This window comes from Sinohyriopsis cumingii, unplaced genomic scaffold, assembly GCF_028554795.1.
Source record: "Sinohyriopsis cumingii isolate HCF-2022 unplaced genomic scaffold, ASM2855479v2 utg001870l, whole genome shotgun sequence".
Taxonomy (NCBI): domain Eukaryota; kingdom Metazoa; phylum Mollusca; class Bivalvia; order Unionida; family Unionidae; genus Sinohyriopsis; species Sinohyriopsis cumingii.
Window position 1 is genome coordinate 1,416,107 of NW_028316076.1, and position 23,824 is coordinate 1,439,930.

Here is a 23,824-nt window from a genome sequence, read left to right on the forward strand (position 1 = left end):
AAACTAAGTAACATAACAAATATGAAAACCACCAAGTTTTGCACAGTTGAACAGGATCGTATCACTGGGTTGGACATGATGCTACATGTCTACGGCATGATGCCACGGTGCTAGACACCACAATAAACTATTACACTGCAGACATCGTAGCGATATGACTGAAAATTGTTAAAGCTGCGTTTGAAACACACACACACACACACACACACACACACACACTATAAAACCACTGGCCCCCAAAGTAAACTTGGTTCTAAAATGGGTAAAGACCATGAAAATAGTATGCTGTGAATGAAGACAGGTAGATTCAAACCAGTCGAATGCAGAGTCAATTGTTACCCGGTCAGGATGATAGTACGGGCTATTTTCCTGAGTACTGAGACCTTATGCCAGAATGCTCTAGGCCACTTATGCTGAAATTGGTCTGTTGGTTTTTCTGAACCTTACTTTCACCCACCCACCACAGCTTATTTGGAATTACGGCAATATGAAATAATAATAAAAATGTATGTTGATTTTGTTTATTTTAACGGCATTTTTAACATTGTCTATATCATGCCGACGGAAAGGGAGCTAATGCCTTTCCGAGGGACGCACTGAAGGCAGTCGGCTTAGGTTAGCATGGGCGAGTGTCAATCTCGCGACGCTTGGATTATTGTCCCTATGCTCTGCCAACTTAGCTACTGCCGCTCCCGGTGATATGTGTAGCGAAAATCTGTGAAAGACTAAACTAAACAAACCTTTTGTGTCATCTAGAAAAAAAGAAATACAGACAGAAAAAACCCAAGTAAAAGGTCAGAAAACACTAAATGAGAAGCTGTTCCATGGTGATATTATACGGCTCCTCTTCACATCTACTGCCCACTTTTTCCGCACATATTTTGTTTCAACTGTACCTTTTGTCAAGCCCTTCTCACCGCCTGTTATTTATTTTTATTGTTTTATTTTTGTTTTTGCCAAGGTAAACCAATTTTTAAACATATGTTTATCTCAATAACAAAGTCTACCATGGTCATTTATCAACCGGATATCTTGTTAAATTACCCAGGAATAGACTAGTTCGGAATTTTGGTGTTTGAGCGTACCGCTTTACCCGTACAAGGTTGCTGGATACCTACCAAATCATGCGGCACTTCTAGACTTATGGATCACGGGAAACGCAAACGCCTTGATATAGTAATAGTCAAACAGAATTTCTCAAGTTAGTCAACGCAAAACCGTAACTAATGATTATTTTTTCCTTTATTTTTCTCTTTTAAATTTATTTGGATGTAACATCTCGTGCAATACAGATCTGAGCTTCAATCAGATGAGTTTATATGTATAGACATTGTCAGTGTTTTTGTATTTGCAACGAATTATTATGTTTTTCCTTTTTGTTGAGTAAGAATACAAATATATGTTTATGTTCAACAGCAAAAACCCGTTCGGTGTATATTAGTAAAAAAAAGTTTGTCCAGTTCGTTTGCAATATCGAGCTCATCAGTATAACTAGTGCCGTAAACTAAAACTTCACATGGAGCTAGAGGTGCAGGTTTCGTTGAAGTTAGATTTCGTAAGTGATTCCAGATGGATATGCTATCGGAATTTGATGTGATGGCTTCTTTGAAAAAGGAGCGTTTGTGTTTTACAATGAATGATTTGACTTTGTTCCGCCTCAAACGATATTTTGTAAAGTCTTTATATTTATGATAGTAGTTTCGTTTGCGTTGTGCCTCTGCGATTTCATTGATATACCATTCTGATTGTTTTGATCGTTTACGTCTTTTGATGCGTATGGGGGCGTGTTTATTTAGGATAGTAAGAAAACAGTGATTCCAGATAGACAAGTCATTATCTAGGTCTATGTTAGGGAAATATATTGTGTTAATGTTTTGTGATAGTTCGGTGAGAAATTCATTTTCAGCAAAGTTTTTTTTAGACATCTGTAATGCATGTATGGAGTGTAAATTGTTTTTCTTTGCGCTCTTTTGCTTACGAGTTGCACATAGAGGATAGTGATCACTAATAGGGAAATATGGTACGTTTATCTCGTAGAGATTGGTTGGATGGGTAGTATAGATGTGGTCGATCAGAGCAGAAGTACAGGCTGTTAATCTTGTTGGATCATGTATTACCTGTGTAAGGTTGTGTAATTTTATCATGTGTTGCCATTTAGTGTTAGTATCAGGCAGGAGGTCAATATTAAAGTCTCCCATGATAATTACTTCATTGCTGGAAGATAAAGCAGCCTCTTACTCCTGTTCAAATTGGTCAGTCCATGAGGAGAGGGAGTTTGGAGGTCGGCATGCTGAGCAGATATAAATAGATTGACTATTGAGGAAACTTAACTCCATCCATATTGATTCTATAGTAGAATTTTCAAAATCTGTTCTTCTCTTGTATGTTTAGTTACTAGTATTTGAAAGGAACATGACTATCCCTCCTCCTATGCCTTGTGGTCGATCTCGTCTTTCCAAAGAAAAGTTGCTAATAGAGATAGCACAGTCGGGTACATTGCAATCTAGAAACGTTTCGCATAGTCCAATTACTGCAAGGTTGGGTTCATTTTGTATCGTAAGTCTTAGTTCATCGATCCTTAGTAAGATGTGTCTTACCTACATCGATATTGATAAGTTGCAAACCTTTCTTTTTCAGACCAAAGGATGTACAGTATACATTTTTCTCAGTCGTTGTAGGAATGAAGACAGATTTATTAGTTATTCCCGAATCCTAGGGAGAGACCTCATAACCTTGGCATGTACGGTTAGAATTAGCACTTTGGACAGAGAGACAGTCGGAACAAATATCTCCAAAATCAATATACTTATTATTGATTGAGGTGTATATATTGTACGTAGATGGACATACCTAATGGTTATAATTATAGTTAGGTATGCCACGTCTGTCACGTGCGTACTTTTGTATGATCGAAGGGTAACTTTCCCAAGGCCTTGTATAACGTTCGAGTCTACCTCAGTAACTATGCCATGTACTCTGTGTATTATGTTGATGTTTCTGTTCCCACCCATTACGGTCTTGCATTGCAAGTCTGGGGCTTTTCTTTTGCCTATGTTGGTATTGCGCAGTTAGGTAGTGCTTACTCACGTTGGTAGGTGTTGTTTTGAGCACAGGGGTAACACTATGTATATTTGTCAATACGTTTGCAGTGCCCGCATCTTTCAGGTGGATCAGGTCAGAGTGTAAGAAAGTAGATGGTAGCTGATCCGACGCTAGCAAAAAGCTGTTGTGATTTGATACGTATAGTAGGTTGAAGGATCTGCAAATATTTACGAGCATGTCATCATATTGCGTCATATCCACGTAACGTTTTGGAATAAGGCCAGATATATCGACCTTGTCTACCTAGACTAGCAACTGGTTGATGAGGGACATGTATTTTACTTTAAACTGGTTTAATTCCAGATCTCTATCGGCGTCATGTTCTCCTACTTGTACAATAATCGTATGGTAATTATTTAGGTTAAGTTTTTTCAGTTCTCTTTTGAAACTGTCAATGGTGGCACCAGGGTATGATTTCACATGTACCTCTCGTGAAAGTCCTTTGGTGTTAATACCTTTCAGAAGATATGATCACGCAGTCAGTGTCTTTGTTGGTTTTGGAAGAGAACGACTAAGTCGACTTTGATCTATTTGAGAATGTTGGTATCTTTCTTTAGTTCGTGTTGGTTTATTAGTTCTTGGTTGACTCCTGTCGGTAGTGGCCATTTCCTTACCTGACTTTGGGTATTGTGTATTAGTTTTTTTATCAATTCGATTATATTTTGTGTTTTGTTCAACAACACAGCTGTCTTCTTATTTGTTTCAATGTTGGCATTTAGTGTTTGATTTCTTAAAGTTGTAATGAGGTAGTATAGGCTACCTGGTAATACTCCACTCCTGCGATCCATGTCTACCAAACAGTATAAAATTCCCAAACCAGAAAAGGAGTTATTTAATAAAAGCTTCCAATACATTGGAACTCTGTTCTGGAATAGTATTCCAGTTTAGATTAGAAATACCCACTCTATTTCCTTCTTCCAAACCCAATATATCCAATGGCTTCAGAGATGCAGCTAAAATAAATAAATTCCTTTGTATGAGGGCCTCAAGGTAGATTAGTTCTTAGCTAATCGTGTTACCCTCTTTAAATAAGGTCATTATCATTATTATTATTATAGGTTGCTTTGTCGTACACAGTCTTACGTTTTGTGATGCTGGATATTTGGTCGGTTATGTTTGCAAATTTTGATTCCATACTGTTTGACAGAATTTGTATTTAATTTAAAATGATCGTTTTACAAGCATGCGTTTCATTTACCGAAGACTGAATCGTTCTAAGGTTTTCAGGTATTTTTCTACATAGAGTACAGAGCAAGAATCCTCTTGGGTCTGTTCTGCTAATACCAACACAAGTATCATGGTACCAAGATATGCAAATGTTACACCTTATCACATTTTTAAATTTTGTTTTTGACTTGCCTATTGCAGTCAGAGCTACACTTATATTCATTATCATCCATAGATTCTGTGTGTGTGTTTCGTCCGGGTTCGTCGAGAGACTGCTTGACGTTTTATGTCGGTTTCACATGTGTAATATACTATCGTCCCCAGTGCTTGGTTCGTTCGGTTGTTCGTTCAGGGTATCGCAACATGCAACAATGCTATTTTCATCTGGTTTAACGTCTTCCTGTTTTGAACTAGGGTCATCAATTTCTTTGAATGTGCAAGATGGATTTTTGACAGGGATTGATGCTTTTTCTTTCTGGCGTATTGATTTTGGTAATTGTTGTCTACGTTTACGAGCTTTTAAACTCTTTATCTCATTGTTGAGCATGTCACTGATGTAATGTGCTGCGCTTTCAAGAGACGTCTTTTATGGTTGGGTAAAAGAATACACATGTCGGCACAAATCATATCTCCGTATTGAATTTTGTTGAAGCAGCATAATTCTTCAAGAAAGAGATCGCTGATCAAGGATGTGTATTTTTCTCGTAATTCCGTGTCAACTTTGCAAGATCTGGATCCATTTTAACTAATACAGAGTGAAGTTCGCAGAGTCACTATTTGGGGTTTGTAGTTAAGTTGCACTTGAATGCACTTGAAAAAGCTTTGCACGGAATATAAAATATAGACGAGTGGTTAGTGGCGTATATACTGTAATTTGCGCTGTTCAAACTTGGCTACTTTGCACATAACGTAGCTAAGAGTAAATAGGTCGACCTAAATCCTTCGTTAACAGATGAGCTCCAAAAATAGATGACCTCGTTAAGATGAGAATTATGGAGGGAGAATACCGCCATAATTCTATGCAGCTATTTTCTAATCTTCCTTGATGCATAATTGTAAACGGCTGCTTGCAAGTGCTAAATTCATAAGTCTAGTCATGAATTTTCTATTCTTCATTGATGCCAGCTGTGAATGGCTGCTTGCAAGTGCGTATATCTGTTTTCCTTGTGCGTCATTGTGTCTTGCAGTTTGCGAACTACTGAATTGATTCTGTAGTTTGTCGTATGGCAAATGCTATGTCAGTTACTACAGTTTATATATATATATATATATATATATATATATATATATATATATATATATATATATATATATATATATGATTCTATTTATAAACTTGCCATATTACAATTACATCATTACAACTGCTGTTTTCAAACAGATTTAGCCTTAAAACAATATAAATGCTAAGCTTTATCAGCATCGTCTTTGTTGTCCAACTCGTGTCGCCATCTGTTGTCATAAAGGCATATTAGAGATTAGCATGGCATTATGACAACAGACGGCGTTCTAAATTTCTAAAGTTTTTTCCTCACCAAAAATAATTAATGCTCCCCACGGAGCTTTATGGCATTCATTTTTTGTTGATAAACATTGTACTTCTTTGAGTCCCTTTTTTAAGGTAAGGTGTTCGTTAGCAACGAAGTTTTAATCGTTTTCTAAAACCATATGCTTTCTCGAAGATCTAAGTGATTTATAGCATCTTACGAAAACAAAAACACATACTTATTACAGCAGTGTGGTCCATCTTCTTCAACCCTAGTTTTGACGCACTTAAGTATTTAATTTCACCGTTTAATAAATCTACTTCTTAGTTACATGTCTCGTTACATTTAGAAACATTCGTTATTTTAGCAAAGTAAGGATCAGAAACGACAATGATATATTTCCTCGTAACTCTTCTTAACGAGCTTTCATCAGACGACTCCTGGGTTGTACGGATTGTATTGTACGTCACCCTTTTTGACGCATCTCACAGACGTCTATTCTGTCCTGTGATACTATTGTGTAAATACATCTAATTGTATACAATTTGATACATTTAATTTGTTTTGTGGTTCTTTCAGGCCACCTCTGTTCCGAATGTTAATACTCTGATAAATCAGCTGACTGTGATGATATTTTAAATAAGACGCCCATACATGCCCGAAAGTCATATAACCTCTTGTTGCTACGGTCAGGGGAGTAGTCGTATTGTAAGAAATTGACGTGTCACAGCGCCATCTGTTGTCATAATGAGGCATAATGTTATTTTAACTTCCGTGATGCTAACTTGCAACGTGCTTGATGCTACATTATTATCATGATTTTAGAAGGTGTAATCTCTGTAACATGTGATATCGCAAGTTAATAAATAGAACATTAAAACTTGTAATAACTGACACAGCATTTGCCATACCACAACCTAGAGAATCATTTCATTAGATCGCAAGCTGCAAGATACAATGAAGCAGAAAGAAAGTAGATATAAGCACTTGCAAGCAGCCATTTGCAGCTTGCATCAATGAAGAATAGAAAATTCCTGACTAGGATTGTGAATGTACCACTTGCAAGCAGCCACTGGCAATAATGCAGAAGGAAAGTTGTTGTTGTTGTTGTAGGGTTTTAACGCCATTTTTCAGCACAAGATAGGCTATACATGGCGGCCAGTATAATTGGTGGAGGAAGAACCCTGGAAAAGAACCACCTACCCACGAGAAGGTACTGGCAGGCTTTCTCACGTACCCAAGTCAGCCGAGCCTGAGACTCGAACTCACGAAGACAGAGGTTAGATGGCAGTGATCCGTAACGGTGAGCGCTTTAGACCACTCGGCCACTCGCCCCCTCCCCCCCCCCCCGAAGGAAAGTAGCACTTGCAAACTGCCACGTACAATTTGCATCAATGAAGAATTCAATATACATGGACAGAATTATAAAAGTAACATTTGCAAGCAGCATTTACAATAATGCATCAAGAAAAGATTAGAAAATACATGCATATAATTATGGCGGTAATCACCCTCCATAGGAGAATAGTTCACTACTTCATCCAACTTGGATAAAACCAAGATTACAATGTGTTTTATGAAATTGTCAGAACTGAAAAACACAACAAGAGCGTAATATTTTGTCATATTTATGAGAATACAATAGATTTAAGATCCGCGGCTGACTGTAGAGAAACAAAACCAGAATCTGAAAATGTGTTTCGTAAATGTAATTGGTTACAGTTAAAGTACCTGACCAAAGCACACCAAGCGCTTCACGTAGAAATCTTCAGTCGTTTCATGTGTGTGTGTGTGTGTGTGTGTGTGTGTGATATCGATTTTTAACGTAGTTTTAACAATTTTTCAGTCATATCGCTACGATGTATGCAGTGTGGCAGTTTATAGTGATGTCTAGCACTGGGACATCATGCTTCAGACATGTAGCATGATGTTCCACCCAGTCACATCATCCTGACACCAGGCCGACCAGTCTAACACTAACCTCTCAATGGTGAACGTAAAGGGAGGTGGCAGTTAAGAACATTTTTATGTCTTTGGTATGACTCAGGCGGGGATCGAACCTGCGACCTCCCGCATCCGATGCGAACTACTTGGCCACCGGAGCGGTTAGTCTTTTCATAACTAAAGGAATTTTTTTTTACATGAACGAAATTTTTATAAAATAAAAACAAAAAGAAAAATGTATGAATTTGTATTCATTATGATTTGTGTTATTGGTTGCGTTTTGTGTTTGTATTTTTGGCGAGCCTGTGACAAAGAGACCCATTGTTTCTGAAAGCGCTTCGACTATTTTCTACCTGGAAAATTTGATCCCTAGGATTCCGTTGTATCTGGAAATATGGATAATTTTATATCAGTTAAGGGACTTGATCTGGTAATTAAATTATTTAGATCAGTAATTGACAAGTCATGTGCTTTATAAGAGGTCTATTCACCTCCACATTCAAGGACAAAATGGCGCAGACACGCTAACCTTCTTTATATACTCCCGTCTACCTTTAAAACCTTCATACTGGATACGTGACACATTGAACTATTCACTCTGTGAACCACTGATTTCTTATAGGTCACAATATGTTTGTATACTGTTATCTGTATCTAGAGCAACGCAAGACGGAAGAACAGTGAGTTAAACAATATGATTGGCTTCTGCAAGCCAAAATCGGAAAGGTACTCCCGAATATATATATATATATATATATATATATATATATATATATATATATATATATATATATATATATATATATATATACATACATACATACATACATAGAGCGTGTGTGTGGTTAACGGGTAAGGAAATTTTGACGATTTCAACCAGATCGGGTTTCACCATCCGAGTTTCGCACACTCCCCATTTTCAATTTTTCTCAACCATAAAACAACGTCCTTTTTTTTTTCTTTGTATATTTTATTACTGTGGGGTGGGGCGACCCGAACCGGCACGAATTATCTTAAAAGCTAACTGTGCATGGTATTTCCGGCTCATGCAAAACCCGTTAATCTCTCAAAGCGTTGATGAGGTTTTCTTCGGTCTTAGCTATTTTGCAAGCGACTATTGCATATAGATGTTGTTAATTATAGTAAAGTCCTTTCTGCATTTAGATATGATTTTGTATTTCTGTAAAGATTCAGAAATGTTAATCTATAATTTTGCATACAAGTTAAAACTTATAACTTTGTTCCTGGCAAGTGATACCGTTGGTCCTGCTCACAAAGAAAGTATTTAATTCTCACGTTAGCAATTTCTAAATATTAGAAACAACAGGAAAACTTGAAAAATAAGTGATGTAATTTCTAATATATTTTATTACACATATCTCAACGTGCTGGAAGATGCGTATCGCTTTGAATTAGAATGCCAATGTTATTTGACTGTTATAAAGAAGTATATGAACTCTTATCTTTGGTAAGACCCTAGCATGTTAAAGTCTTTTTGTAATTACTAAATTGCACGAAATCTATCGAGGTAAATCTTGGAAATAAATTTATCATAGCACTAATTGAACAAATATTAAGACGAATGTTATTTATTATTAATTCATTAATTAAGTACTTATCTAATTAAATAATTAATTACTAAATTGAATTAATTAATTAATTACAAACATTATGAATACTGCATGTATAATGATTTATATATAACTGATGTTCTAATGTTTTTAATAATATAACACGTCGCAGCGTTTCGCACAATCAACCCAGAACTGATCAATATTGCTTTCTGATTTGGAGTTATTTCATCTCAAGAATGCGCTTTGTAGGACCAGTCTACACAGTAAGATGGTTCTATCGCTTTTTTCCACTCCAAGGAAGACTGTAGGTGTATTAATATATTAAGCGAATAACTCACGACCTTGGATAATGTAATGATCTAAAAGTAGTCTGATAAAGGAAATACATAAATGAAGAACAAAATTATATAATCATTTATGATGTCAGCTATACCCGCAACTTTATTACTCTTAATCACGTCTGCAACGTGTTTACACAAATCGTGGAGTGAAAATAATCATAGTGTCGCCCTTAATTGTTTGCACATAGTAGGATTTTAAAAAATCGGAATGACGTTTGACTTTCACGTGGAAGAAAAATTACCATCGAGTGTTTGCACCGAGCGTGGAGCAAAAGTAACAATTTCATCTTTTACAATTGTCTGTATACAACGTGGAGTCCAAGTAATCGTTGTGTCTTCCACTTGTTTACATATAGCGTGGAGTGCAAGTAATAATGGTGTCTACGATATATGTTTACAGTTATCACATCGACGGGGAAAGCCGTGTTCAGTAGCTAAATTAATCCCGAATTTGTTGAGTATACAGAATTATATTTGTCATTACAATTTGCTTAAACAGTCACTCGATAATGGATTTATTCTCAAAACAATTCACCTAATTTTAACATTAAAACAATTACGTTGGATGGCAGATTACATCAAATTTAACACTGATATGCGAACTGTAGCGAAATCAGATTTTGAAAAAGACTTTTTCAAGTTGATGAATAATTCAGTATGCGGTAAAACGATGGAGAATATTCGTAACAGAGTTGTTTTGAAATCGTTCGTAATACAAACAATGTAGTAAATTAGTTGCTTCAGAAAAGTTTGCTGGAAGAATACCTTTTAGTGAAAATCTTGATATGATTAAAAAATATTAAACGAATTTAGTTCTCAATAAACCGATTCACGTAGGTGCATCTGTGTTGGAAATCTCAAAGTGGCTCATGTACGATTTTCATTACAGATTCGTTTAGACAAAATGGCCTACTGAGAAATTGTTATTTGCAGATACTGACTCACTCGCATATGAGATTGATGGAGCCTATTGTGTTAATGATGTGTATCAGGATATTTATAATAACACAGACGAATTTGATTTATCTGATGGTTCACCCAATACTGGATATTATGACTCAAGAAACAAAAACATGATCGGTAAGATGAAAAATGAATTTTGTTTCGAACCGATTATAAAATTTATTGGACTTCGAAGTAAAATTACTCAGTATTATCTTAAAACCCTAAATAATGTATGATGAAGGCAAAAGGCGTTAAGAAACTGTTGTTAAAAAGATTTTTATTCACAATATATTTAGTCAAGTATTATTTAACGAAGAAAAAAATCACATTGCAGAAATGACAACAATAAGATCATACTGTTATCAAATCAAAACAGACAAAATGTATAAGCAGGGATTGGCTAATTTCAGTGATAAAAGATTTTGTACTGATGGTGTAAATACACTCGTGTTAGGACATTAGAAAACACATTTGTAATTTATAGTAGTAGTTGATAAGGGGTTGTGCAATATTTTGTATGGAGTAAACACAGCAAAATAAGTTTTAATAAATATGAAAAGATGTTGTTTTTGGAAGTGGTTTTTCTGTAATTTGATACGTTTTCCTAAAAACAATTTAGTTTAGTGAGATAATACCCTTAAATTTCATGAAAGAATGTTTAAAAAGCGAAAACAAGACCAGTATGATTGAAACATATGGAAGTGTGTTCATAACCCCCATTTCAGCTTCTAATTTATTACATGTAATTATATTGTTATTCAAGGATGTTGATAGAAAATAATTATAACGTTTTGCAAGGATGTTGCCTTAAAGTAACTATATTGTCATCCAAAGATGCTGACATAAAATAATCGTATTGTCATCCAAAGAGGTTGACATCAAGTAATTATATTGTCATCCAAGGAGGTTGACATCAGGTAATTATATTGTCATCCAAGGAGGTTGACATCAAGTAATTATATTGTCATCCAAGGATGTTGACATCAGGTAACTATATTGTCATCCAAGGAGGTTGACATAAAGAAATCACATTTTCGCCCAATGATGTTGACATAAAAAGTCATATTTGCATCCAAAGATGTTGGCATAAAGCAATTATATTGTCACCCAAGGCTGTTGGCATAAAGTAATCATATTTTCATCCATGGAGTTTGGCATAAAGTAATTATATTGTTTCAACAGGTGTTTTCCCAGAGTGATGAAGAACCCCACTGTATCTGGTATGGGCAATGCGGTACGGGAAGCAATATGGGAAACCTTAACTGTAATTATACAGGTCCAGCAAAACCTCTGACCGACCAGCAGGGTCTTGATATTTTGAAAACATACTGTCCCGACCTATATAATGGTAAGTTGGTACAAAAAACGGGAGTTTTCTACAGTATCTACAGAGGTAAATTAATTTTGTTACAATATTATAGTCTATATTCTTGTCAGTTGATGTACTTAGAAAACAGAAAATACTTTGTGATGAGAATCTTGCATTCCTGATATGAACTGGTCAATGAAATTTGCTTCCATACTGGAACGAAGAAACGCATACGTCCAGTTCTGATGATGACCATTGTAAGCCTAGCGGACAAAATTGTCCAATTTTCTTGTCAATTTTATCAACCCTTTTCATCATTTTTTGTGCAATACAATTTGTTTGCAACAGGAAAATAATTCAAATGGTCGAAGACATGGAGACTTTAACCAGGTGCATCCGTATCACAATCACTTGCAAATACCACAAGGTTAAAAGGTCTGGACCATCTTAATTAGTTATAGCCGGCTTCATATAACTAAAGAATCATATAACTAAAGAAAAACAAACACACCTGCTGATTAGTCACATACCAATAAAGTACATCATAATGTGACTGAGAAATTAAATATTGTGTATGTCACAGAATAAGGCAAGAAATAACTTGGTTTTGCCTTAGAACCATTTGACCATTTTTCATTGTACATGCGTACAACGTTACCGAGTGTGAATAATTGTTTTTCAAGGTAAGCCACTGTACTAGCATGTATCGCGTCGAAAATTACTTACGGCGAGAGACGCTAATAGCACGGTATACACGGGCATTTTACTCTGACTATTACACACTCTCCTATGGATTTAAGGTAGATTCCGTTTCTAACCGACACTGGTCGTTTTGGAACTTGTCATCGAGTGAACGTTCTCCATTGTGTTCTCTAGCCATAGGGCTGTTCAGGGCTGTTTAGAGCAGGCTGAAGATATTAATGGCTGACGGTAGCTGTTTACGGCTGACTAGCTGTTTAGTGCTACGTGCTGTCTATACGCATGTGTATACATGTGTCTGTACACGAGCCACGAAAGTAGATGTAGCCAATACAAGGGTACTGTATGCTGTCTGTACGTATTTGTATACGTATGTCTGTACATGTGGTGGATCCGTGAAGGGTGTGAGCGGTCGATAAAAGTGTGGGCCAACCCAAGGATTCGGTGAAACTGTGCGGCTCATCAGTTTATGAATCATACGACTGTACAAGTGTCAAGAGTCATATGTTTGTTCCAATTGATATTTCAATTGAGTACATTTTCAATTACATGAGGTTACTTTAAATCTTATTTGTAGTCCAGGAGATTATGTGAATCTCACTTACATTGCATAATATGGGAAATTATGTGAAACCTCACTTACATTGCAAAATATAGGAGATTATGTGAATCTCACGTAGAGTGCATAACATTATTTGAAACACATTTGAATTCCTTGAGATTATTTGAATTTGAATCTTAATCGTGTTCCATACGTGAGATTATGTGAATCTCTCTTACATTACATACTATTATTTAAAACATATTCGAATTCCTTGAGATTATTTGAATCTTAATCGTGTACCATATGTGAGATTATGCGAATCTCTCTCATCTTGCATAATATTATTTGAAACATATTTGTAGTCAATGGGGTTATTTGAATCTCACTTCCCATACGTAAGATTACATGAATCATATTTTCGTTTTCCAATTTGTGAATGTATATATATATATATATATATATATATATATATATATATATATATATATATATATATATATATATATATTAATTCATTTATAAATTTCCATCTCCATCACACTGTGTTTGCATTATTCATTTAATCCAAAACCCACTCGGTTCCTATTCTGTTCCAGTGTATTTACGTCCCGTCGTTACTTTTTCGCACTATTTAATTAAAATCATGTCTTACAGGGAATGACACACGAACCTGTTGTGGTTCCGACCAGCTGCGCGCATTAGCCGACAACATGGACCTTCCGAAACAGTTCCTTTCTCGATGTCCGGCTTGTTACCGCAACTACATCAACATCTTCTGTGACATGACATGCAGCCCTACACAGAGTCAATTCGTAATGACCACAAGCACCAGCGGAAACTCAGTTGGTGAAGCGGTTTCATCAGTCACGTATGCCTTGACCAAGTCGTTCGCCTATGGCATGTATGATTCTTGCAAAGATGTTCAGATGCCGAGCGCCAATGACAAAGCAATCAGCGTCTTTTGCGGTATCAAGGCATCCGACTGTACCCCTCAGAAATGGTTGGACTACAACGGAGATATCAATAACGGGAAAGCTCCTTTTCCGATTACTTTCATCCTCCAAGATCAGCCTTGGATATCTAAAAACAGTGTTACATTGATCCCAAATAATCACGCTATCGTCCGGTGCAACGAGACTTTTGATAATAGCACACAACCATGTAGCTGCCAGGACTGTCAGGCTATGTGCGTTCCCATGCTCCCTCCGCCTCCACCAAAGAAGGATTTTAAAATTGTAGGTACCGATGGCTATGCTTTTATCATGACCTGTGTTTATATCTTTATATTATTCTTTTGTTCCTACGTCATGTGCTACTGTGTCTCATACTTAAAGGAACAAATAGGCGTATTATCAAACCAAGAATCAAATAATCTCCCAAAGACCGATGGCAAACCGTCCATGATGGAAAATGGTAAGGTTAGCAATGGCGATACAGTGTCCCACTCCAATTCTGCTGTTCACCAAATCTCTCGCGCAGACAACTGTTGCAAGGAGAAGATTGGAGTCAAGGTAGAAATCATTATAACTAAGACCTTCACTTGTTGGGGAATATTCTGTGCAAAACATCCATTTGTATTATTAGTTGCCGGAATAGTTATTGCTGGAGTATTGTCAGTTGGCATCATTAGAATAGACGTAACGACCGACCCGGTACAACTGTGGTCAGCAGAAAAAAGCCAGGCACGACGAGAGCTGGATTATTTCAATAAACACTTTGCGTAAGTACGACAAATCTAATTTGCTTTTTGTTATAAAGGGTTGACTCTGCATAAATATAAAATAATGATAAATATTTTGGGTACTTTAACATTTTTATTTTTTTTATTTCTATTCATATATTTTCTTATATTTCTCAATTACATCATGAATGTTCCTCATGAAATAGTCCCAGATATTTGTTTTCTATATACTGGATGTTTCAGGGAGAAAATTTTCATTTTATAAATTCCATAAGTCAGATATCATCATCACAAGTATTTCCGAGTCAAAATGTCAGTTATTATTATTATTATTATTATTATTAACTTATTTTTACAATTCTTCAGACCGTTCTTCAGAACTGAGCAGGTGATCATATCGAGACCAAATAATAATACCCAAGTAGAACATCCATTACCCCCACCATCCTCGGAGAACATGTACTTCTCCTGTCTGTTCGATAAGGATTTTATGAAAGAGGTCAGTAGTTCTTATCAGCTGCTTACATTTTGCTCATTTACATTATTGCCTTTATTTAAGAAGAGAACAAGCAATTCTATACATCTACCTGACGATTGGTGGTCAATTCTTGCAACATTACTTCATATGTTTCTCATGCGAGTATTATGACTATTATTAGATAAGATTTTTTCCCCTTGCAAAGTTGATCATTAAGTACTACATTTAAATCTTTTGTTCGAATTTGCAGCCTTTTGTATTTCACGGTGGATGAAATCGCAGCCACTTACCTATTCAGCTATGCATTTAGTTTGATTCGTAATCCATTATTCGGCTTTATATTTGGAAAAAACAACTTTTGTTTACTTATATATATATATATATATATATATATATATATATATATATATATATATATATATATATATATATATCCATCCTTTACTATGAGAAAGAAATTATTGCTCATGTGCACACTATCGCACTGGAATTTCACCTTTTGCCTGTCCTGCATGTATGATATTTTTAAATTATATTCATCTTCAGGGTGTTATGAAAAGTGCAAGCAGTACATTAGGTAATTTGTGTCCTGGCGGTCTTTTAAGATAATTCTGATATTTTAAGATACTAATTCTTAGATTTGAGTCAGTATTTTTGTACGTTCAAGTAAAATACAGTCGGCTATTGTCCGTATTCTTGAAGGCTGAACTGAAAACTGCAGTTATTATTTACGTCGTATAAGAAGCTACATTTTGAGCATCTCATAAAAGCAATCTTGAAGAACACATTTATGGGCTAACCATTACCTCATTAAAGCCCTCTGGAAAAACACATGTAAGGACTAACCATTATCTCATAAAAGTCCTATAGCAGAACACCAGAAGGGGCTAACCATTATCTCATAAAAGCCCTATAGAAGAACACCAGTAAGGGCTAACCATTATCTCATAAAAGCCCTATAGAAGAACACCAGTAAGGGCTAACCATTACCTCATTAGCACAATCTGATTTAGCACTAAACTCTGGTACAAAGAGGGATAGTTTACCTGTATTCACCTGTGCTCACCACATAGCGATCTACACGTAATGAAACTGATTAGGATTTAAACTTTCTTCTTCTTCATCTTCTTCTTACATGTGAAAGACTATCATATTGCTGTATCAGTGTATGTATTCACGTATGTATGTGAATGCACGTGCGTGCATGTGTATCTGTGTGCCCACATTTAGACGTTTTTAACATATATCAGAAAATCTAGTATTCAAACATGTAGCAAATGTACCTGTATAAAATAATGTAAGGGCTAACCATTATCTCATAAAAGCCCTATAGAAGAACACCAGTAAGGGCTAACCATTATCTCATCAGCACGATCTGATTTAGCACTTAATTCTGGTACTAAGAGGGATAGTTTACCTGTATTCACCTGTACTCATGACATAGCGATCTACACGTAATCAAATTGATTAGGATTTAAACTTTCTTCTTCTCCTTCTTCTTCCTCTTCTTCTTCTTACATGTAAAAGCTTATCATATATCTGCATCAATATATTTGTGCATGTATGTATGTGAATGCATGTGCGTGCATGTGTATCTATGTGCACACATTTAGACATTTTTAACATTGGAAGACTCTTTTGTAACGGCACACTGAAGGCAGCACCGTTTTTGTCAATATATAATAAACTGTCTTCATGTATTCTTGTTGCATTTTTGTGTGGTCATTATATATAGTCATGTCGGTGATAAGTACGTGAACTACTTAACCACAAATCCATCCTACTTGAAAGAACTAATCATGGGGATGGAGTTATATATAATCTAGTATATAAACATGTAGCAAATGTACCTGTATAAAATAATGACGTACTTTGAACTGAAATATAGGTAACGAATAGAAGCTATTTACAAGCGTTGTGCATTACGTTCCATCAGAACGCAATTCTTTCTGTGATTCCTACAATACCTGTGTTACGACGAGAATTTGATCATGATCTTCTTCTCACTTCTTGCTATGAGAAGGAAACACTCATAACTTAAGAAATGTCCTTGCCCGATGTTAGGGGGAGAGAAAAAGAAAGACTTCAGGCTTTCTTAAAGGTGTCACTTATAACGGTGTAGATACGGCTACTTCTTCGGGAATGGCGATGCGACAAAGGCACAGGTCGCTGTTAGGAAAGACAGGAGTCCTCTGATTCTCGATGAGTGAACTCAACTTTATTTAAATTATATATATATATATATATATATATATATATATATATATATATATATATATATATATATATATATATACTAGAGATGCATTTACAAAAACTTTATTTTTAAAATCCAAGAAATTACAACTTTTCTTTCGAGTTTACCAACTTCTTACCTTTGTATAATTTCTGCCATTTAGAATATAATTTAAGATAGCCAAAAGTATAAAATTCAATATTTGCGATTAATGCAATAATCGGTTTGAAGAACTGCAGTTCAATAAATTTAGATTATAATACTACTTTTTAGAATATGATATTAAAACATTATTTTTTAATACTTAAAGAATATTTTATTTCCAAATTAAATTTTCCGAAACATGAAGTTCGTAGTGAATTCGTCTTTTCCAATAATAAATAATATAAACACAAATGAGTATAAATTATTTGAAACAATTAAATATTCCATTACATTATAATAGAAAATAGAAAAGAACTCACAAATATTTTGTAAAAAGATTTAGTCTAGACTAAACTTTACTGTCAAAATCTCAAACATTTAAATGTCCCTATACCTTAAAGAAGCTTACGAACACAGATGATTATATCTGTAAGGAAAGACAGAGTCTTCTGATTCTCGATGTACGAACTGATTTTGCGCAGGCTTTTTCTCAATTTATACGCAATTTTGGGCGTAAACTCACGGCCAAATATAGACATTCGTCTACGTACTTTCCTGTTCATTCATTTCGAATCAGAACAAGACTCCCATGTCTCTTACTGATACTGTCTGCGTCTGTGTACGTCATCAGGCAGACAATTCTGCTGCATCGGCTTATTCGTTTTACGAAATGGGTGAATCTTCTGGCATAGTCATCCAAAAAGAATTCGCCGGTTCAGCATAACTTACAACCGAGTCTAAATATTGCTGACTTTTGGATACGACGGAAATGTATTTTACGCTACAAGAGGTTTCGCAATTTCTCGTAAAACACAGCTTTTATTAAAATATGCTACAGTTGAAGTACAGAAATAAATAAAATTAATTTCGATATAATTTAATGAAACATTACTTTAAATACAATTTATAGAAAATATCAGTCTTAATACTTTTACTAAAAATTCTTTCCTAATATCTGCATAGAACAATCCCTCAGTATGTATAACAACTTAATCAGTCTTGGTGGCGTAAACGAAGACTTGCTAAATTCCAATCTAACAAAGCTTAGCGGTATACTTAAAAAAAAATTTTTTTTTTATAAACGAACCTAACAGAGTAACCCCTCACTCCGTATACTTTGCTCGACCCTGTAATTGTAGCAAAAGTTTCGCAATAAGGTAAAAAAAAAAAATAAACCATGTTAAAGGGATTTTCTGTGTGTTGCGAAAATTTGGACACCTTCAGAACCAATTCAAGAAATGTTTGGAGATTCACCCGACACTTTATTGTACAAAAGATATCCTATAATTTACCAACACTAGGTATTACGATGGTACGTTAAACTCCGCAATCTCCGATTAATAGATAGCAAAATGCTAAAATCTGTTTTCTTTTTTACGTCTGTTTATAAAGTTGACAATTCCAACGGAGCTCTTCCGGAATCATCACTTTGCAAAATTAATAAATTGACAAACATTACAATAAGTGAACAGTCAGTTTTAAATGCCATAACAACAATCCTCTAAATAAAGCGCGTGACTGATAAGATAGTCATTATTTACTAAAAGGTGTAGCAACCAGCAATTATAAGATGTTTCTGTATTTTTTTAAACCGATATCTTAATGAAAAAAGTTTTCCGTTCTTTGAAATAGAGTGGAAGTTTTAACAACGCACAAGAAAGATAGTACAAATGATCCGAACAATTACAGACCCGTTTCTTCACTTAACGAAGCAGGCAAGACCATGGAAAGGGTCATTTTCAAACATGGATACAAATGCTTGCATGAAAAATAATCTGTTTTACAAATATCAGTCAGGCTTTCTGCCAAATCACTCAACAATGTACCCACTAATAGATGTGTCATAGTAATTGTAAAGTACTGAAGTCTCAACTTGAAGACATGTGTCTAATATATAGCAAAGTATCGAAGGCATTTGACCGTGTCTGGCATAAAGTTTGTACCTGTAAACTTCAAAACAATAGAAAATAATCATATCTAATTTGAATGGTTCATCAATTGTCATTCCATAAGAACCCACACTGCTGTGAAAAGCACATGATTTACAACTCAGTTGGTTCCAACTGGCATGCCGCAATGTTATGATGTAGGACCGCTACTGTTGCTTGTGTACATCAGTACTATTGCTGATGATCTACTTAGGCCCCCCACCCCAACCTTTGTCTGTCTGTCTCTCTCTCGTGCTTAAAGTCATGTTTTTTTTTAAGCAAAAGAAAAGACCAATATTTCCCAAATTTAAATTCCAAACCGAATTGCTTACATTTATTGACAATTATTAACATCCGGAACTTACACTTAGTAATACAGATACTTGGTTTCTACATATTTGAAATGTACTTAAAAAAACATCGAAACTGCTAAATATTTTAAGATCACTGAAAAACAAAGTGAGTAGAAATCCTCAGATATAATTTTGTATTATATATTGGACCTATATTAAAATATTCAGATGTAGTTTGTGGTCTATGTTCAGAAGGAGACTCATGGACATGAGAGAAATTAAAGTTAGAGGTTGCTTGGATACTCACAGGTCACATCAGAAGTGTCCATGCACGCAATATTTACGAGGAATGCAGCCCCCCCCCCCCCCCGAAGAAAAAAGCCCCATAACCTCTGAATGTTTCATAAAGTTATTTATAACAATTCACCAAGTTATTGAAATGAACTGCTTCCTCCATTGATAAGATACACGTCAAGATACAATTTATTTAATCGACACTACATATCTGTGTTAAATGCCAGACTCGAAATAAAATGTCAAAATGGAAAGCGATTTCTTCAAATTGTTTTTTCTATATAATACTCCATAAAACAATTGTTACGCGTTTAGGCTCGAATAAACAGTAACACAGAAAGAGTGAAAACAACAAGCCTTTTAAAATTTAACAAATAATTTATTTCCCTGGAAAAATTCTGTAAAAATAAAAAAAGGAGAACTTATCGTTTCAAGAAATCTAAAAATAATCCAAGAATAATCCAAAAATAATCCAAGAATAATCCACGAATTAAATTGCAAAAGCCCTAGTAATAAATGTTCTAATAATTTCAAGTTCGAATCCTGATGGAAAATCCAAGATGGATGACGATGACGTATGCTGTAGTCAGTACTGTTCTTCTCTACAATTCCTTGTAGAAATGCAAATAATGAGCCTCAGGTGTTGGAAATCCAAATTTAAATTTGTAAGCAATGTCATTCCAAATTTTCTGTGTAAGCACACCTCAATATATTTCCAGAGAAAAAAAAAAGAATTAATCCTTTTGAAATCCAACTGATTTGAAGAAAATTATAACTCAAAATCTGGCTACAACATAGAAACTGGACATCAGTGTAAAAAGCCCAAAACTGTGAAATCTCTCTCTCTCTACACATCTCTATTAAAACTAACAAATACGCACTAATGGAAAATCTGGAATTGCGAAATCGAAACGTTTGGGGGAGTCACGTGATCGTGTTTATGTCACGTACACCAAAAATGACTCTGACGAAAACCAATCATTTTCAAATAAAATAGAACTTGTTTACGAAGGTTACTACAAATTCTGGATTTGAATTTGCCTACTTAGGATTTTGATCAACACCTGGTGTTTACGAAAGAATGATTCAGGTCAACTGATTTTCTGGAAAAATGTCATCTCCAGTGAATATATTTACAATATAATAGCATATAACAAAATTAAAAAATTAAAGCTGACAAACAATTAAATTAAAATAAATATGAATTAAATCGGATATATGTAACAATAGCGCTTATGCTTATTTTCTTTCTGGTTATCGCAAATACTCTATAACTCGCACTAGGCTCATAAACCAGTATGGCGACCTTAAAATGTAAATGTAACACTTGGTGATCCCTTTTGCAGATAGTGCCTGTCATTTTTGTTCATTTGCACTCGATGCACAATTTAAATGCAAAATCTAATAGGTAGTCGTAACGAATAGTCGTTTACATCTCTGCAAACACTTACATTTGGCTCACCTCAACTCGAAATTGAACAAAATCCGAATATGTTAAAGATTTTTGTAACGAGTAGATTAAGGATACAAAGTGTTTTATATAATACTATTATCTTAGATTATAAATATAAAGGTATTATTATTATTATTACTATTATTCTCAGGGAGTATAGCTACATTACGTACTAGATGCTATTTTTTCCGAACTCAGGTGAAACCATTGATTGCTTGCCTTGGGTATTTCGTTTTTCTTTTTTGAATGATATCCTTTATTTATCTGCATTTCTTATTTCTCTTTTCCGCTGCTTGTCATGTTTAACTAATTATCACCTCATTTTTATATGGAGAAGGACTGTAATGTTGTGGGAATATATAACCCGACCCCATTTAACAATAACAAATATTTAATCTAATAATTACAGTACCCTTTTCTTATGTCTTCGGTCCTTTGCGCGCCTATGAGTACGTGTGTGTGTGTGTGTGTGTGTGTGTGTGTGTGTGCATGTCTGCAGAGTGTGTGTCTGCGGCGTGTGTGGGTGTGCATGTCTACAGAGTGTGTGTCTGCGACGTGTGTGTGCATACTGTTTTAATATTTCCGATGCACCCTTTTGAGTTTTGTGATGCCAAACTTATGGATGTAGTTGGACATTCTTCTCCTCTTCTCCTCCTCATCATTATTATTGTTATTATTGTTATTCTAATAGTTGTAGCGCTAAAAATTTTAGAGCTATTGATTGGAAGGAATTAGTACATTGGGATAATATTTGATATATGTATAGCGCAGTTCTGCAGATTACTAGACAGACTGCACCAACGTTACCAATCCGTTATCAAAAATGGCCACCGTTATTAAAAATGGAAAACGTTAAGAACGATTTCTTAAAGACCGCTAAACATAGTTCGACCAGATGAAATAGAAAGCATATTTTCACGAAGGTTTCTCAAATTTGTTAGCCCACGTCGAATATGACAGCATTTACTTAATTATCAGAACTCCTTAAATGTCAGCAAACATAATACGAACCTAGATTTCTCGGCCAACTGCTCCCGTATTTGGCTTTTAAGAAGCTGTCAAGAAGATATGCGACTGCACGTCCGCTTTGGCCTTTGGTTCTTCTTTTGAACAGCAGGATGTATGTTCTAGAAACAAAATCATAAATAAGAAAGTATAATTTAATAGGAAATAAGTTGTAATATATGCTATCTACTTCGAACCAATGCTCATTGGTTTGCGTAGATGACATGCGACCGTGCGGGATGCAGGATTTGAATCCTGGCCAGATCCTGGCCGAATCCTGGCCGAGTTGTGTCTTTAGGCAAGATCCTTTACTCCTATTTTCTCCTCGTACTCTTATTTCCTCGGCAGGAATTAAACTCTGATATTCTTATGTTCCGTTAACACCAATCAATCTGTTAATTAAACCGACGTCTGATGTATGCAGTCCATCAATTACTACTGTAAATGAATGATAATAACTTATTTACCTATACAGTACCATAATATATTTATTTACTTTCTTGAAGGTATTGGCTCTGCAGAACAATATAAGCAGTCTGGTTGCAAAGTATAATGATGAAAATGTGACGTTGTTTGACATCTGCTTTAAACCGATGGCCCCTGATTACGATTACTGCACGATACAGAGTCCCTTGCAGTACTTCCAGAATGACCCTGAAAAACTTGACAAAATCGTCATGGACGAATCAGGATTCTTCACAGAGGCAGACTACCTTGAACATTTCCGTAAATGCGTACAGTATGTTATTGTTGTTCATCCTCTTTTTCTTTGATCATCACCAGCAGCAGCATTACTGTAAAACTTCACTAAAATGGATAGAGGGCGCTCACCAGTTATTATGTACTTTTGAGAGTGTGACGTATTCAAGGTGAAGTTGTTTGCATTTGAAACATGCATAGTGGAGATAATGTTGGCATACATCTACGCTGCTTTGATGTAATGTGGCTGACATTCCTTTGGGTATTGTACTTTTGGAAATTGTAAATGATCTAAGCACACTGCTAACTCACAATGATTGCTCCCTTGTGCTAAAAAAATCAGACTGAATTAGTCTTAAATACACTATCTTTCATAGCTATTAAAATAGGGAAATGAATTTTGCAAGACTAAACAATACCAGCTTCTGAAAGTGCATTGAATGAATTATTAATATATAAAATGTAAAAAAGTTATTGGCTCTTGTTTTACAATTTACCTCT

At 35.2% G+C, this 23,824-nt stretch overlaps 1 protein-coding gene across 1 annotated transcript in view; it reads left to right on the forward strand.

Moving 5' to 3' along the window:
• The window catches only part of LOC149771417 (NPC intracellular cholesterol transporter 1-like), a 73,166-nt gene that overhangs the window by 4,243 nt on the left and 45,099 nt on the right, over positions 1-23,824 (forward strand). Inside the window, exons 2-5 of the mRNA XM_089948492.1 lie at positions 11,743-11,908; positions 13,767-14,832; positions 15,160-15,292; positions 23,131-23,363. Coding sequence (XP_089804618.1) covers positions 11,743-11,908; positions 13,767-14,832; positions 15,160-15,292; positions 23,131-23,363 — 1,598 coding nt within the window. The remainder of the gene's footprint in view (positions 1-11,742; positions 11,909-13,766; positions 14,833-15,159; positions 15,293-23,130; positions 23,364-23,824) is intronic.